Source organism: Macaca mulatta, chromosome 5 (genome assembly GCF_049350105.2).
Source record: "Macaca mulatta isolate MMU2019108-1 chromosome 5, T2T-MMU8v2.0, whole genome shotgun sequence".
In the NCBI taxonomy this organism is placed as follows: domain Eukaryota; kingdom Metazoa; phylum Chordata; class Mammalia; order Primates; family Cercopithecidae; genus Macaca; species Macaca mulatta.
In genome coordinates this window covers 41,933,838-41,949,190 of record NC_133410.1, presented here as the reverse complement: position 1 = coordinate 41,949,190, position 15,353 = coordinate 41,933,838, and the positions used below count along the sequence as shown (strand labels likewise).

Here is a 15,353-nt window from a genome sequence, read left to right as displayed (position 1 = left end):
ATTTTATACAAAGATTCCTCTCCCTTTTGCAGACAAAACGACTGCATCCAACTTTATGCAGATTTAACTAAAAGAAAAAAAAAAGGCTTTTATGAACCACCTGGGCCAATACTTAGTTGGCTTAATTGCAATTTCAGTGCCTTGTCAGGCTGCAGAGCCTGAACTAGGGAGATGCACCGGGCCCACTTGCAGGCGGGCCCCAGATGCACCCAAGACCCACGGACCATGGGCACCCGGGGCCTCCCGACCTCGCAGCCTGTTGCTAGTGGGTGAGGCAGGACAAGTGCGACTCAGGCCACGAGTCGGGCTGGGCGTGCAGAGAGGTTAGAATTACACCCAGATGGTGAACAGTCGTTCCTTTACCCTGCTCTGGCTAGGACCTAAACCTTGTAGTCCCAGACCCTTTCGCTTTCGCCTGCCCGCTCAGACCCAACAGCACTTTCCGGACGACGGGCGGCTCCACTGCGATCAAAAGCCAGGGGTAGCGGGAGGGGATTCGTGAGAATGCAGCAGCCGGAGAATTCTTTCCTGTCTGAGCAAGACGCGATAGAGTCCGAGTGGCCTGGAGGAGGGACCGGGACAACTAACTCCGCCGGGCGGAGCGAAAACGCTGGAGGACTGAGGAGGTTAAGAACTGATCCCCCCCTTTGAGTCGTGATACGGTCCGAAGGGGGCGGGGCGGGGCGAAGGAGGCTCCCCCTGGCTCTCCCCGCCCCTCACCCGCCTTCCTCGCAGAGCGGCCGCGGGTGGGGGAGCGCGCGCCCCGCAGGCCCCACCCCCGGCGCCCGCGCCCGAGCTCCGCCCCTCGCCGAGCCGCCCCTCCGCGGCTGCAGCGAGAGCTAGACCAGCTCTGCGGACGCCGCCACCTTCGCCGCCACCGCCGCCTTTCTCCTCTTGTCGGCGTGCGGGGGCCGCGCCCGGCGGCGGCTCTGCCCTAGGTGGGTGGCGCGGCCCGGGCTGCAGCTGAGCGCTCTGCGCGGCGCAGCCGGGTCTCCCGCGCGTACCACGAGGTGACAGGTGCAGAGTCCGGGCTGAGGACCCACCTGCAGCCGCCGCCGCCGCGATGCCCACCATGCGGAGGACCGTGTCGGAGATCCGCTCCCGCGCCGAGGGTGAGGGGCCGCTGAGGCTCGGGGCTAACCCGGGGTCGGGCAGCGAGTGTGCGTGTGAGTGTGTGTGTTTATCCTGGAAGAGACCGCATCCCACCTCTTCCCCGTCGGCAGTCCGACTGTCGCGCCCAGCCCCTAGTGGACCCTTCCCCCCGCGCTGCCCTCAGTGCACTCGTAGACCCTTTCCAGGCTCCAGTACCTTCGAATGGGTGTTCTCGGCGGGAGCCCCTAGGCGTGCTTAGCACCGCAGTGTGACCATTAGGTCCCAGTCACTGAGCGCACTCGCCCTGCCCACCTCCCTCCCCACCAGCTCGATTTCCACTCAGCTTCTCCATCCTAGTGAGCAGATCCCCAGCCCGCCGCCTCTGCCTCCAGCGCCCACCGTTTTGCAACCCCCTCTCTGAGCTCCCAGCGAAGCGAGTTTGCTTTTCCTGGGCTGCAGAATCCTTTGATCCGTAGTCCCTTGCCTCTCGGAGCTCCGGGAGCCTGCGTCGGGGTCGGGTGCCGAGTGGGTCCCCTGCATTACAGCTTCTATAATTCTGCCTCCCGCAGCGGAGTCCCACCGGCTCGCGTCTGAGGTTTCGTTTTTGTTTCCCTTTTGCCCGAAACCCTCACTTCCACCAGCTGAGCTGACTTTTTAGCCAGGTGGAAGCTGTTTTCTTTGCTCCACCTGGGGCCAGCTCTTGAATGGCCACAGTTGTCAACACTGAGCAACAGATGCTCCGGGGTAGAAGCAAGTAAGCTTTCCCAGGGCCCAGACTCTTCATCGTATCCGAGGAGCCCTCAACATCCTGCCTGCCATGTGGCAGGCACTCTGTAAATATTATTTGATTTTGCTCGCGTCAAAGCCAAGACCGTAAACATCCCAAGGTTTGTTTGTTTTCTCCCATAAACCTGTACTTGAATCCTGCAGAGGGTGGAATAACATGTTTTTCAGAAATCTATCTTGCCATTATCACTGATTCCCGCTCTTCCTCCCCACCTCCATCTTTTAATGTAAGACGGTGGTAAAGTGGTTTTAGAAAAAAAAAAAAAAAAAGATATATAAGTTAGGAGAATTGGATTTCAGGGGTGGAGACAGGTCATTTTTTCTCCTTAGGGTCTCCCTGTAAAAATAGGGTCCCTGAAATTTTCTGATTGCAGTATTTCGGAAATATTAAATGAAACTGCTGTGGGGAGAGGGCCACACAAGAGTCAAAACTGGCCTGTGTACTACATAGGAATTCGGTACACACTGTCTTTTGTAATACACCAAAAAATACTTATATAGGGCATTATAGTTTTACATACACAGTTGAATACATTATAATATTTTTTAAATGCACACTAAAAATTCATTTTACACACTTCTGGGTGAAATTAGTCATAGAGGTATGAAAATATAATGGTAATAGTTGGTGGTGTTCTTTTAAATAACAGCAATTGATGGGTCATATATTGTGGGAAATAGGGGGAAGAGAAAAAATCTGAGAGCACTGCAAAACCTGTGGCATGTGAGGGGATTACAGGGCTGCAGTACTGTTCTTGATTGATTTGTGTATTTTTCAAAGTACTTTTACAATGATTACCTTATGGAACCTTACAACACTCCTGGAGGTTGGTGAAGGTGGAGTGCCATCTGATAGTTGAGGAAACTGTGGCCCATTATGGTTTAGTAATTTGCCCAAGGTCAAGTAACTAGTTCAGTGACACATTTGGATTAAGAACTCTAGGAAAAGAAGGACTGCTGCTTGTTTAATCTTTGTATTCCGTGTGCGGCCAGCACAGTGTCAGGGCCATAGTGGTGCTTGGTGAATAACTCTTTCCCCTGATATTGGTTGATTCCAGTTATTATAGCTTCAGCATTGTGCTTGGGATGGTGGTGAAGACAAATGATGATTCTGTGGGGCTAGCGTTGTGGCTCATTCCCTGCTCTGCCCACACTTTTCTTTCCTAAGAAATATAGTCCTACCTTTCCTAAGGAATATTCTCCTTTGAGAGAAGCCCTGCTGCTTAGAGGGCCTTGTTCTGAACTGCAGCCTTTTTGGCCTCAGCTGATTGGACTATGGTTGGCTCCTGACCCAGGGGCAACCAATTCTTATGTGACTCAGACAGTTGTAACCTTGTGGTTTGGCTCAAAAAGAGTCTCTGTGTTAATCATATCTCTCTTGCAAACATTAAAGTTAGAGATTTGGAGTCAAAGCAGAAGGGAACAGAGGTGAATAGGCTGGTAGGGGAGAGAATGGATGGCCATAATAGGCCATGGGAATGCTGCTGATAGAAGAAAGCAGAAACTGGGTGAGTAGAGAGATGGCAAAGAGAACGCAATGGATGGGCAGACACAGATCCTGAGAGAGGGTGGCCAGACCTTGAAGCCTGCCCTCCCCGAATTTTATAGCCCTAGTTCCCAAGTAGCATTAAAATAAGCTCTTTTCCCCCACCCCCTTGAAATGACTTGAATGGGTTTCTGTTCCCTGCATCCAGATTGGCCAGATGTATGACTGTCATGCCTGTAAGTTGTTTACAACCAAACTGGGGAGAAAGGACTTAAGAGGGAATAAATAGTCTAAGAGGGGATGTTGTTAGTGGAACATTGTGCATGCCGTGGGGGACGCAGGACCTGTGGAAGACTAGGAATTTAGTACATCCTTATTCCTGAACATGAGGCCTGCCGAGTGAACATTTCACTGAAATGTGATTTGAGATGAGCCCTCACACACTGCTTCTCAAACTCGAAGGTTCATAGGAATCACCTGAGGATCTTGTTAAATGCAGAGTCTGATTCAGGAAGTCTGGAGTCGGGCCAGAGTTACTACACTTCTGAGAAGCTCACAGGTAATGCTGAAGGATGCTGGCCTGCAGATCACAGTCTGAGCAGCAGGATCCTAAAGGATACTGACATCTGTTTCTATAGTTAGGAGAGTGTTGAAGACAGTCATGACATGAACAAATGGGGAAAGTGAACACGGCTTATTTCAGAATTCTTAAGGAAATTGGCTGAGAGCATAGGGAAACTTGGAAGGAGTAGGCTATAAGTTTGGATAGGTAGACTACTGCCAGATTACAGAGCATTTTAAATGCCAAGGTGAGTCATTTGGACACAAGACCAAATATTTGAACAGGATCGTAGAGTTCATTGAATCTAATTTCTTATTTAAGTGTAACTCCAATATATAATATCTAACAGGGCCAGTTGGGGGCCACATCATTATAAGGGAGGGACATCCTGAAAATAGTAACTTAGTAAGTCTGGAAGTGTGTTGGCTGGTTTGGAGGAAAGAGTATTGTAGATAGACTGTTGCAAAACAGTCTTAAAATGACAAAAGTCAGAATTAGTATTGGAGTGGAACAGTGAGAGTGGGAAGGGAAGAATCAGATTTCTGACTGAATCATTAGTTAATTCAGCAGATGTCTACTGAATTTCAACTACTGTTACAGGCAGGCACTTGGGATATATCAGTTAACAGAAGAGGAAAAGTGTGGCCCTGGAGGTGCTTACTTTCTAGTGAGGCAGGAGACAAAACACATACAAAATATGCTAATTATAGAGTTTGTTGTGTGGTAAATGCTATAGGGAAAATGAAGAGAAAGCAAAATGTTTAAGGTGGGTGGATGGATTGCAATTTTAAGCAGGTTAGTTAGGCTAGTCCTCATTGAAAAGTTGGCATGAAGGAAATAAGAAAGTTGGCCTGATAGGGATCTGGGGGAAGGGTATTCCAGCCAGAGCAAATGCCCCAAGGCAGAAGAGAATCTGGAATTAGGAGCAGTGAGAGGAAGAATAGTAGGAAATGAGGTCACAAAGGTCATTATATTAGTCTGGTCTTAGGCTGCTAATAAAAACATACCCAAGACTGGGTAATTTATAAAGAAAAAGAGGTTTAATGGACTCAGAGTTTCACATGGCTGGGGAGGCCTCACAATCATGGCAGAAGGTGAAGGAGGAGCAAAGGCAAGAGAGTGTGTGCAGGGGAACTGCCTTTTATAAAACCATCAGATGTCATGAGACTTACTCACTATCATGAGAACAACACAGGAAAGACCTGCCCCCATAATTCAATTACCTCCCACCAGGTCTCTTCCACAACACTTGGGGATTATGGGAACTATAATTTAAGATGAGATTTGGGTGGGGACACAGACAAATTATATCAATCATATTATAGGACTTTGCTATTTAGTGAATATTTAGTAAACATAGGGCAGGAGAGAGAAGGACTTTTTTTTAAAAGGCAATTCTGAAGCAATAATTTAGAATTCTAATGTTAATAAGTTACCATGGATCTTATTGGGAATAGCATATTGATATTTCATTGGTAATAACATATTGGTAATATGTTCATAAATTACCAAGGATCTTATTGGGCTGGCTCATGAAGATTTAGTTGAGTAAATCTGTGGTGGGCCTGGGGATTCACATTCTTAATGAGCCTCCCAAGATACCCTGGTGCTAGTGAAACACATTTTGAAGAAATTTCCATTACAGTCTTGAACTTGATTGGTTGAGAAAATCTATTAAACAATAAGGAAATTGGGAAGAAGGATTAGTAAAATAAGAGATTATACTAATTCAAATTTTGAGATAACTGGGACATACAAATGGACGTGTTTCAAAGGTAGTTGGAAATTTTGAGATGACATGTGAGAAGCCTCAAACTTGGGAATCTTGAGTTGAGAGACAATAGTTGAAACCCTGATGGAAAAATTCGCCAGAAGGCAAGAGTAGGTAAAGCAGAAGACTAAGAATTTTAGGTCTCTTTATTTAGCTGCCCCAGATAAATCAAATGGGTGTTTGAACTTAGCATTTGTAATCTGGAAACAGACTGAAATAATGGTAGCTTACACAAAATAGTTTTTCTCACTCCTGTAAAACTAGTATGGAGGTAGACGGTCAGGGTTGGCTGTGCTTGCTACACAAAGTCATAAGGGATGTTGACTCCTTGTGCCTTTCTGCTTCACCGTCCTGAGAATTTGACTTCCATAAAGTCACACCATGGTTGCTGGGGTGCCAGCCATCATATACAATAGTTTTAGCCAGGAGAAAATGGAAGGTGAAAGACAAACAGGTTTTCCAGAAATGCCACACAAAAGCTAATGCTTATTTTGCATTGGTTTACATTTGCAGGGCAAGCTGGGAAATGGAAATTTCCAGGTGGACACATTACCCAGTGCTGTGTTACAAAAGGAAAAAGGTGTATGGTTATTGGGCAGTGTATTAGTCCATTTGCACACTGCCAATAAAGACATACCCAAGACTGGGCAATTTACAAAATAAAGAGGTTTAATGGATTTACAGTTTCACATGTCTGGGAGACCTCACGATCATGGCGGAAGGCAAGGAGGAGCAAGTCATATCTTACATGGATGGCAGCAGGCAAAGAGAGAGCTTGTGTAGGGAAATTCTCATTTTTAAAACCATCAGATCTCATGAGACTTATTCACTATCTGAACAGCAGGGGAAAGACCAACCCCCATGATTCAATTACCTCTCACCAGGTTCCTCCCATGACACATGAGAATTGTGGGAGTTACAATTCAACATGAGATTGGGTGGGGACACAGCCAAACCATATTCCACCAACTGGCCTGTGCCAAATCTCATGTCCTCACATTTCAAGACCAATCATCCTTCCCAACAGTCCCCCAAAGTCTTAACTCATTTCAGCATTAACTCAAAAGTTCACAGTCCAAAATCTAATCTGAGACAAGGCAAGTCCCTTCTGCCTATGAGCCTGTAAAATCAGACTCAGGTTAGTTAATTCCTAGATACAATGAGGGTACAGGCATTGGGTAAATACAGCCATTCCAAATGGGAGAAATTGGCAAAAAGGAAGGGGCTGCAGGCGCCATGCAAGTCCAAAATCCAGCAGGGCCATCAAATCTTAAGGGTCCAGAATGATCTCCTTTGACTCCATGTCTCGCATCCAGGTCACGCCAGTGCAAGAGAGGGGTTCCCATGGTCTCAGGCAGCTCCGCCTCTGTGGCTTTGCAGGGTATAGTCCCCCTCCTGGCTGCTTTCACAGACTGGCATTGAGTGTGGCTTTTCCAGATGCACAGTGCAAGTTGGTGGTGGATCTACCATTCTGAGATCTAGAGGACGGTGGCCCTCTTCTCACAGCTCTACTATGCAGTGCCCCAGTAGGGACTCTGTGTGGGGGCTCTGACCCCACATTTCCTTTCCATACTGCCTTAGCAGAGGTTCTCCAAGAGGGCCCTGCCCCTGCAGCAAACTGCTGTCCAGGCATCCAGGCGTTTCCATGCATCTTCTGAAATCTAGGCAGAGGTTCCTAAACCTCAGTTCTTGACTTCTGTGCACCTGCAGGCTCCACACCACGTGGAAACAGCCAAGGCTTGGGGCTCCCACTCTTTGAAGCAACAGCCTGAGCTATACCTTGGCCCCTTTTAGTCACAGCTAGAGTGGCTGGGACAAGGGGCACCAAGTCCCTAGACTGCACATAGCAGAGGGGCCCTGGGACCAGCCTCTGAAACCATATTTTCCTCTTAAACTTCTAGGCCTGTGATGGAAGGAGCTGCCACAAAGTCTCTGATAGGCCCTGGAGACATTTTCCCCATTGTCTTGGTGATTAACATTCAGCTCCTCTTACTTATGCACATTTCTACAGCGGGCTTGAATTTCTCCTCACAGAATGGAATTTTCTTTTATGTCGCATTGTTAGGCTGCAAATCTTCCAAAATTTTATGCTCTTCTTCCCTTTTAAAACTGAATGCCTTCAACAGCACCTAAGTCACCTCTTGAATGTTTTGCTGCTTAGAAATTTCTTCTACCAGATACCCTAAATTATCCCTCTCAAGTTCAAAGTTCCACAAATCTCTTGGGTGGGGAGAAAATGTTGCCAGTCTCTGCTAAAACGTAACAAGAGTCACCTTTGCTGCAGTTTGCAACAAATTCCTCATCTCCATCTGAGACCACCTCAGCTTGGATTTCATTGTCCGTATCATTATCAGCATTTTGGTCAAAGCCATTCAACAAGTCTCTAGGGAGTTCCACACTTAAAGGCGTACCCGAGACTGGGCAGTTTACAAAAGAAAGAGGTTTAATGGACTTACATGGCTGGGGAGGTCTCACAATCATGGCAGAAGGCAAGGAGGAGTAAGTCAGATCTTACATGGATGGCAGCAGGCAGAGAGAGCTTGTGCAGGGGAACTTCCATTTATAAAACTATCAGATCTTGTGAGACTTATTCACTATCATGAGAACAACAAGGGAAAGACCTGTCCCCATGATTCAGTTTCCTCCTACTGGGTTCCTCCATGACATGTGAGATTTGTGGGATTTGCAGTTCAAGATGAGATTTGGGTGGGGATGCAGCCAAACTATATCAGGCAGGCAACAGAATCAGTCACAGTGAAGTTCTCAGATGACCAAAGACTCTTGCTTGGATAAAATAGAAACTGCTCTGGAGCTCCTACTTTACATATAATAAGGATTAAATTGTTCAAAACTAAAGAAATGCACACACAGAAAAACTTCACATACCTATCCAGTGGTTTGCGTTTTCTTCTATTGAATACTATAATGCTAAAATATAACGACATTTATTTTATTATGTAAAATATGTGCTAAGCGATGTTTCCAGAAGTTGTTTTAGGAATTGTTTTTCTAAATGGCAACTCTGAAATGTTTTAACTATGTAGAATACTATGTTTTATTTACATAAAAGGTAACAAAAGGAATCAAAAGCAATTTTTATAAATTTTATAAATAAAATAATTTATAAATTTTATAAATAAAATAAAAATTTTAGGAGGCTATTCTAGGTAAAAGATGACTAAGGTTTTTGTTGCTTTAAAAACCAGTTATTATGCATCAATATTTGAAAGTCTCAAAATAGGTGTCATTTTACTTAGTGTAATTTTGGAGAGATAAGTGTATTAGATCTAATTATTTTAGGTTTTGTATCTTCAGTGCAGAATTCATGGTTTTTTTTTCTGTCATTTCAAAAACAGAATTGAAGCATGTACCTATGTTACAGCTATGGGAACGTTTGTGTAGGTCAGAGGATGCTTTTGAAGTTAATGAAATGTTTGCTGTGTGGATCTCTATTCACATGGTTTCATTAGAGTGTCAGTGACGTGAAGGCCACCGCTTTCCCCTTCGTTCTTTACCTCTTAGTGAAAGGAGCCCAAACCTTCCAATGGTTGTATTCTCTGGGTAGTAAGCTCCCTAAGGGCAGGGGTTTTTGTCTGGTTTGTCCACTGATATGTTGCTCTCCATGAGGACGTTGCCTGGCACGTAGTAGGAGCACAAGCATTGGTTAAATGAATGGATCTATGCCCTAAAGATGAAAATGCCTTATAATCCAGTTTGTAAAATACTCTGAACTAAATCCAGATGCACTTGGTACCCTCCTACTGAAACCTTAGCACCACTAAAGGAGCGTTTTTGTGAGATTTGTTCACTGCTGTACCCTCTACACCTAGTTTTGTCTGCCACATAGCCACTACTCTATATTTGCTGAATGAATGGATGACTCTGAGCTTTGTTTTTAATGGAAGAGCTTAACTTTGAGTCTTGATAGCGGTACTACCTGATCACTGGGAAAAACTCATGCTTCAAAAAGTCTTGCAGGAGAGAATAAAATTCATCTCAAACTATGCCATCCAAATCACATTGTGATTATAAAATATTGTATACTTCCTATAAATTTATATATTTACAATGTTAGAATTTTAGTATACGTCCTTTCTGTTTTCCAGAAAATATATATTTGTTAGGAAGAATGAGGTAATCTGAATTATTTTTAGTAATTTTATGGTTATCTGTGCCAATATAGATTTGTGTAAATTTTGTCTGTTGCTAGTTTTATCCTTTATGCCTGGAATAGTGCTTGACACTTGGTAGCAGCTCAGTAAATCTTTGTTGAATGAACAGATCAATTTTATTAATTTTATGACAGCTTAGCATTTTTATGTTAGTACAGAATAACTTACTAAAGAACCCTATGGGTGGGCATTTAGGTCATTTCAGTTTTTTTAAACTCTTGAACAAGCATCTTTGTATCTTTTTGTACACCTTTCTGATGTTTTTTTCAAAGTCCCTAGACATGGAATTTCTGGGTAAAAAATATATATCTTTTTATGACTTTTGATACATATTTGAAAATTGCTAGAAAGATTATACTGGTTTACACTCCCACTGAAAGTGAATGAGAGTGCCTGTTTATCCCTTTTGCAGCATTGCATAGCATTTTTCTTCATCCTTATGAATATAGAATGTAAAAAGTAAGTCTTTAAGTTTACATTGCTTTATTAGGTTGAACATATTTTGGTAAATGTAGTGATTTGTTTCTGAATTGTTTATAAAGTTTTGTATTGAAGTTTAAGAACTTATATGTTAAAGATATTACCTTTTTCCTTATTCATAGTTTGTCTTAACTTTGTAGTGCTTTAGCAGTATGTAAGTTAATTTTTATGATGTATAATCTTTCTGTTTTTTTAAATTTCTGCTTTAATGTCATATTTTTCATTTCAAGATAATTTTTCAATTATGTTTTTCTTTTAGTACTTTTGGGTTTCATTTTAACAGTTATATTAGTAATTCCTGTGGTATTTACTTTGTGGTGAAATGTGAGTCCTGGATCTAATTTTTTCCTCAAATTATTTACCTGACATAATAACCATGTATTTAATAATCCTTTCCTCCCACACTGATTTGAGGTGCTTCCTTATGTATATATTTGAGTTGTTTTCTGGAGTCAGTCTCTCTTTCCCTTCCCTCCCACCTCTCTTTATTTTGGTCCCTTTTAGCTCCTGGTATCAAATTCCTTTATTGCAACACAATAAAAAATATTATCTTAGCTGTCCCATTTTCTTTGCTCTTTTCTCTAGGTTTTTCTGGTTTTTGTTTGTTTGTTTGTTTGTTTTTGTTTTTCCCCCCATAGGTGTATTTTTCTATTTGAATTTATGAGTACGTCATTGAATCAAGTTAAAAAATGTTGGGATACTTATTGGAATTGCATTGTTTATAAATATATATTAAGAGAATTGGCATGTTTCTTATATTGAGTCATGTATGCTTAGTTTCCCTCTTCAATTATTGCTACTTTGATATTGTTTTTCAGTTACTTTTTGTCTCTGTAGGTTTTAAAATTATATTATATACCTTAAAGCAAAGTATTTTAAAATGAGGTGTTAAATTAATAAGATTTGACCAGGTATATGTTGGTTTTACTACTTTTTGAGAAAGAATGGTTCATTTTTATCTGCTGATGTGTTGTGGACTCTGCTTCCAACTTACTACTTTTATGGTTTCATATAGTGGCTCTGACAGGATAGCTGAGATAATACTCTTTTTTCTCTTTTTTGCTAGGAATAAGGTGAAATTTAGACCAGCTAGATTTAACTAATAGTTCCATGGAATCTACTTACCCTATCAAATCGGCATTTTTATCTCAGATCAGCACTAAAAGAAATAAAACATGATCCACAATCAAGCAGCTACATTTAAAATGTAAAAAGAAATGTTAAATGAATTTTAATACTATATATTTAATGTTAAATAATACAAGTAATAGTGTATTTAACATATAAATAAATATTTTTTAAAAAGTGTATTTAACATATAACATATAAAAAAAATTTTTTTGTTATATAAATAACAAAAAAATAGTGTATTTAACATATAACATATAAATAACATATAAATAATACATTAACTAATATGTATTATAAATATGAATTTTCTTGGGCTCAATATAGCCAAAATATTATTTCAATATTTTATTGTTATAAAAATTTACAAGTGATAATTTACATTTTTTGTGCTACGTTTTCTAAATCTGGTGGGCATTTTATAGTGCATCTCAATTTGGACTATTTCATGTGCTCTGTAGCTACATGTGACTAGTGGCCACTCTATTGATCAGCATAGTTGTAAATTATACCTCTAGCATATGCTTACTTGTTAGGATTTACTAGAATTTTTCAGAATATAAAATTTTGTAATGGAAACCCATAGCTCAAAGTAAGCTTATTAGAAATACATACATAGATCCCGAGATTTAAGTCTTCAGCTCCCTTCCTAACAACAGAAGGCAGTCACGTGTGTATAAAACCTCACACATTATATTGGTGCTTAGATAATACTGCCTTTGACTTGGCCCTTGTGGCAATTTAGAGATTTTATGTAAGTACATTGTGGCATCTTTTGTAGCCTGTTTTGTTTCCATTTTTTTAATCTCTTATAAAATATATATGATAAAACACCCTGCCATGTCTTCCTATTCATTTTTATTTAAATGTTAGCATGAGATGTGAAGTAGGTAAAGCTCTAAGTAGTATTCTTTTATGTACAGTATCACCATCACTTGTTCTAAAGGGACAACTATATCGAACTTGGCTTCATGGATTAATTAGACCTCTAATTGACTTGGCAAAGAGAGGTGTCTGTTTTTAAATTGAGCCTCTGTTCATTGTTTTGTGTGAACTCTCTTTGAAGGAGATGACTGATCTTGATCCATCTGGGGCTGTGCTTAATAATATCAGATTAGTTGAGTGACAGCTCAGAATGTCACTAAGAAGGCCAAAGTCAGCCTGGGTTCTGGACCAGAATACCACTTTAGTGGGCCAGACCTGTTGAGAGTACAAGATTGACCTTTGTGAATGAAACAAGCAAACAGTGGTATGCATGCAGGGGTGAGTCAAAGAGATGGTTTGTTCTGATGCCAGCCTAGACCAGTTCAGCTTCTGTAATTGACCTAGGTCCCTGTGGATAATTCTGGTCCTGAAATAAAGCTAACATTGTATAAAACAAATCTTCCAGCTTCTACAGACCATCTTTTTCCCTTGTCCCTTCCTCAACCCCACATAGATTTAGTCCCAAAAATCTTTACCATCGACATTTAAAGAGCTCTGATTTAGCACTCTAAAGATGAGGCATGCACACCCTGTCACCACTTCCCTGACCCTGAGTGCCTGTTGAGCAGCTTATAGAGCTCCAGGATGGGGGCCCTGCCTTGCTCTTGGCAGGAGGAGATGCTGGTTCCCAACCCTAGCTTGGACTCCAGTGCTCAGCATTTGTGATCAGTTTTGATGCCAGACCAGGCCTGCCAAGGTTTCTGAGTATCATTTGTTTGCAGTTTACCCACAATTGCTTTTGACCAACTCACCTGAACCCACATTGTTGCCCCATGCAGGAGATCTTTGGTTCTGAGTGTAGTTGTTGCCCATTTCCATTTTTCCTGGATCTCTTGCTCTGCCACTGTATTGTCATCCCAGTGGCTGTGACTAGTTGGCCCTTTCCAGTTCCCTTCTAGTCTGTCTCACTCTACTTTTTTTTTTTTTTTTTTTTTTTCCTAACCTAGGCCATGTTCTATCTCTGACCAAAGAAATGAAATGGGTTTAAGTTTTACCCAATCCTGGTGGCTGCTCTATATGTTAAGTTTAAGTTGGGTTCAGTCTACCGTCTATGCCAATATGGCTGTGATAAATATTCTCAGTGGACTTAAGTCAACTTCCCTAACTTGATTTTCATTGTTGTGGGTAAATGTTAGAGAAATGACATGAGGAAGAATACCTCTGCTATCTTTAATGAAATGTGTGTCCAACGTGGATAGGGCAGTGGGAGACTTGTGAAATGTTGGTTGTTTTTATAGCCACATCGTGTGATGCGCACCCCTGGCTTCATAATTAGGGAGCTTCTAAACAATACTGATTCCTAAACCCATCCCAGAATGGTGGAATCAGTTGGTCTGGTCTATAGGGATAGGAACCAAGCATTAATATTTTATCTCCTAGGTAATTCTAATGTGCAGTGGTATTGAAAACACTGGTGTAGAACCTTGAATTTACTTGCTGGCAGAGAGGATGGAAATAAATTGTATACAACCATATAGGTTGTGAGTCAAGAAACCAAGAGCATTAGGTAGCTGGGTGATAAACAATTTACCAAAAATATTTACCAAAAAAAACCCTAATATTTTTGGTAAATTGTATGTCATCCAATTAGCTAATAGGACTGATTATACTCCTAATTTCCCCTCTCAGAAATGATCAAGGTCATACATTAATACTATTTATTAGGTTTTGAAGACTTTCCTTAAAATTCTGAATTGAACATTCAGTTCAGTACAACTAAGTGAAGAGTACAACACATTTAGTTTATTTTTAGCTGGTGTTATATCTACTCTGGGAGCTTGTTCAATATGAGCTTTTCTGCAGTGTCATTACTAGTTTTTTGCTAACCTGCTTGCTTTTAGAATGTTGTAGTAATTAGTTGCTTTATTCAGCCTATATTTGTAGCCCAAATATTTAGTCATTTGGAGCTGAAAAAATAGCATAATAACTTGGTAAAAGTCTTTGAAATTTCTGTGGCAACTTTTTTTTTTTTTTAAGGAGTATGTTTTCGTTAGTCTAGATTTATTGATTTATCCCGTTATGACATGAGATAATCTTTTATAGGTTAATGTACAAAATGTGAAAACTCCCAATTTACCTGCCTTCCCTAATTGCTGAGATGAGGCCAATTTTTGAGACTCTTTATTTGGCCAGTGTGTTTCTCGGTGGCCACTCTGATGGGCGCTGGGTTCTGGCTTTAGGATGCTGCCGGTGGCCCCTGCTGGGTGGGAGGATTATCACGTGAAGCTCTGGGGATTAGAAAAACACCATAGTACTGTAGATCAAGTGCATTGTGTCCAGTATTTGTGATTGCTGTTTATTTTATAGTTCTCTTCTATCCTTATTTGTCTCTGCATCTAGACTTTCCTTTTATTAGGTGATAATGTGATTTGTACTTTGCAGATGGAAATTCTTTTCAAAAGCCAGAATTTGATCTTGTAGAGGAGGGAAAGTTCTGAATTTGTTGGCTCAATTTAACCCCAGATGGCGACTGATTTCTCTCTCTTTGTTTAAAGTTCAGTAAAAGAATCATTACATGAGTTGGCCTTTTGTTGACTTCCAAGTGAATACAATTAGCAAAAGAAAAAAAAAAAAAACCTTTTAATTTCCCCAGGTACCAAATTGAATTCCCCCTTGAACTTATTAAGTGAATTTCCCTGTGGAATTTATCCTTGTGGTTGGTGAACCACTCTCCTATATATTTTCATTTTAACTAAGCCTAATACAAAGGCCTTCAGTCTGAACTTAGTAATTTCTTTATGGAAGGTCAGACATTTTTCCGTATGTTCAGCTAAAATTGGCCTTTTAAATAATTCATTGAAGCAAATAAATTGTTTTTGGTCTGCTCCGTACCAGATGACCTGACATGGTAGCCACCTAACAAGTAGGGCATATTTTTTTGTGTGGCATGAC

The 15,353-nt window shown here is 41.4% G+C and overlaps 1 protein-coding gene across 6 annotated transcripts in view; it reads left to right on the top strand.

The window, feature by feature from the left end:
* Positions 1-846: 846 nt before the first annotated feature.
* The window catches only part of ATP8A1 (ATPase phospholipid transporting 8A1), a 266,396-nt gene continuing 251,889 nt past the window's right edge, over positions 847-15,353 (top strand). For 5 of the 6 annotated variants that reach the window (XM_078001749.1, XM_078001748.1, XM_078001747.1 and 2 more), the window contains exon 1: positions 847-1,112. Coding sequence is in view for 4 of the 6 variants with exons in the window: in XM_078001747.1 (XP_077857873.1) it covers positions 1,064-1,112 (49 nt within the window). In the remaining 2 variants the exon portion in view is untranslated. 6 annotated transcript variants of the gene reach the window in all.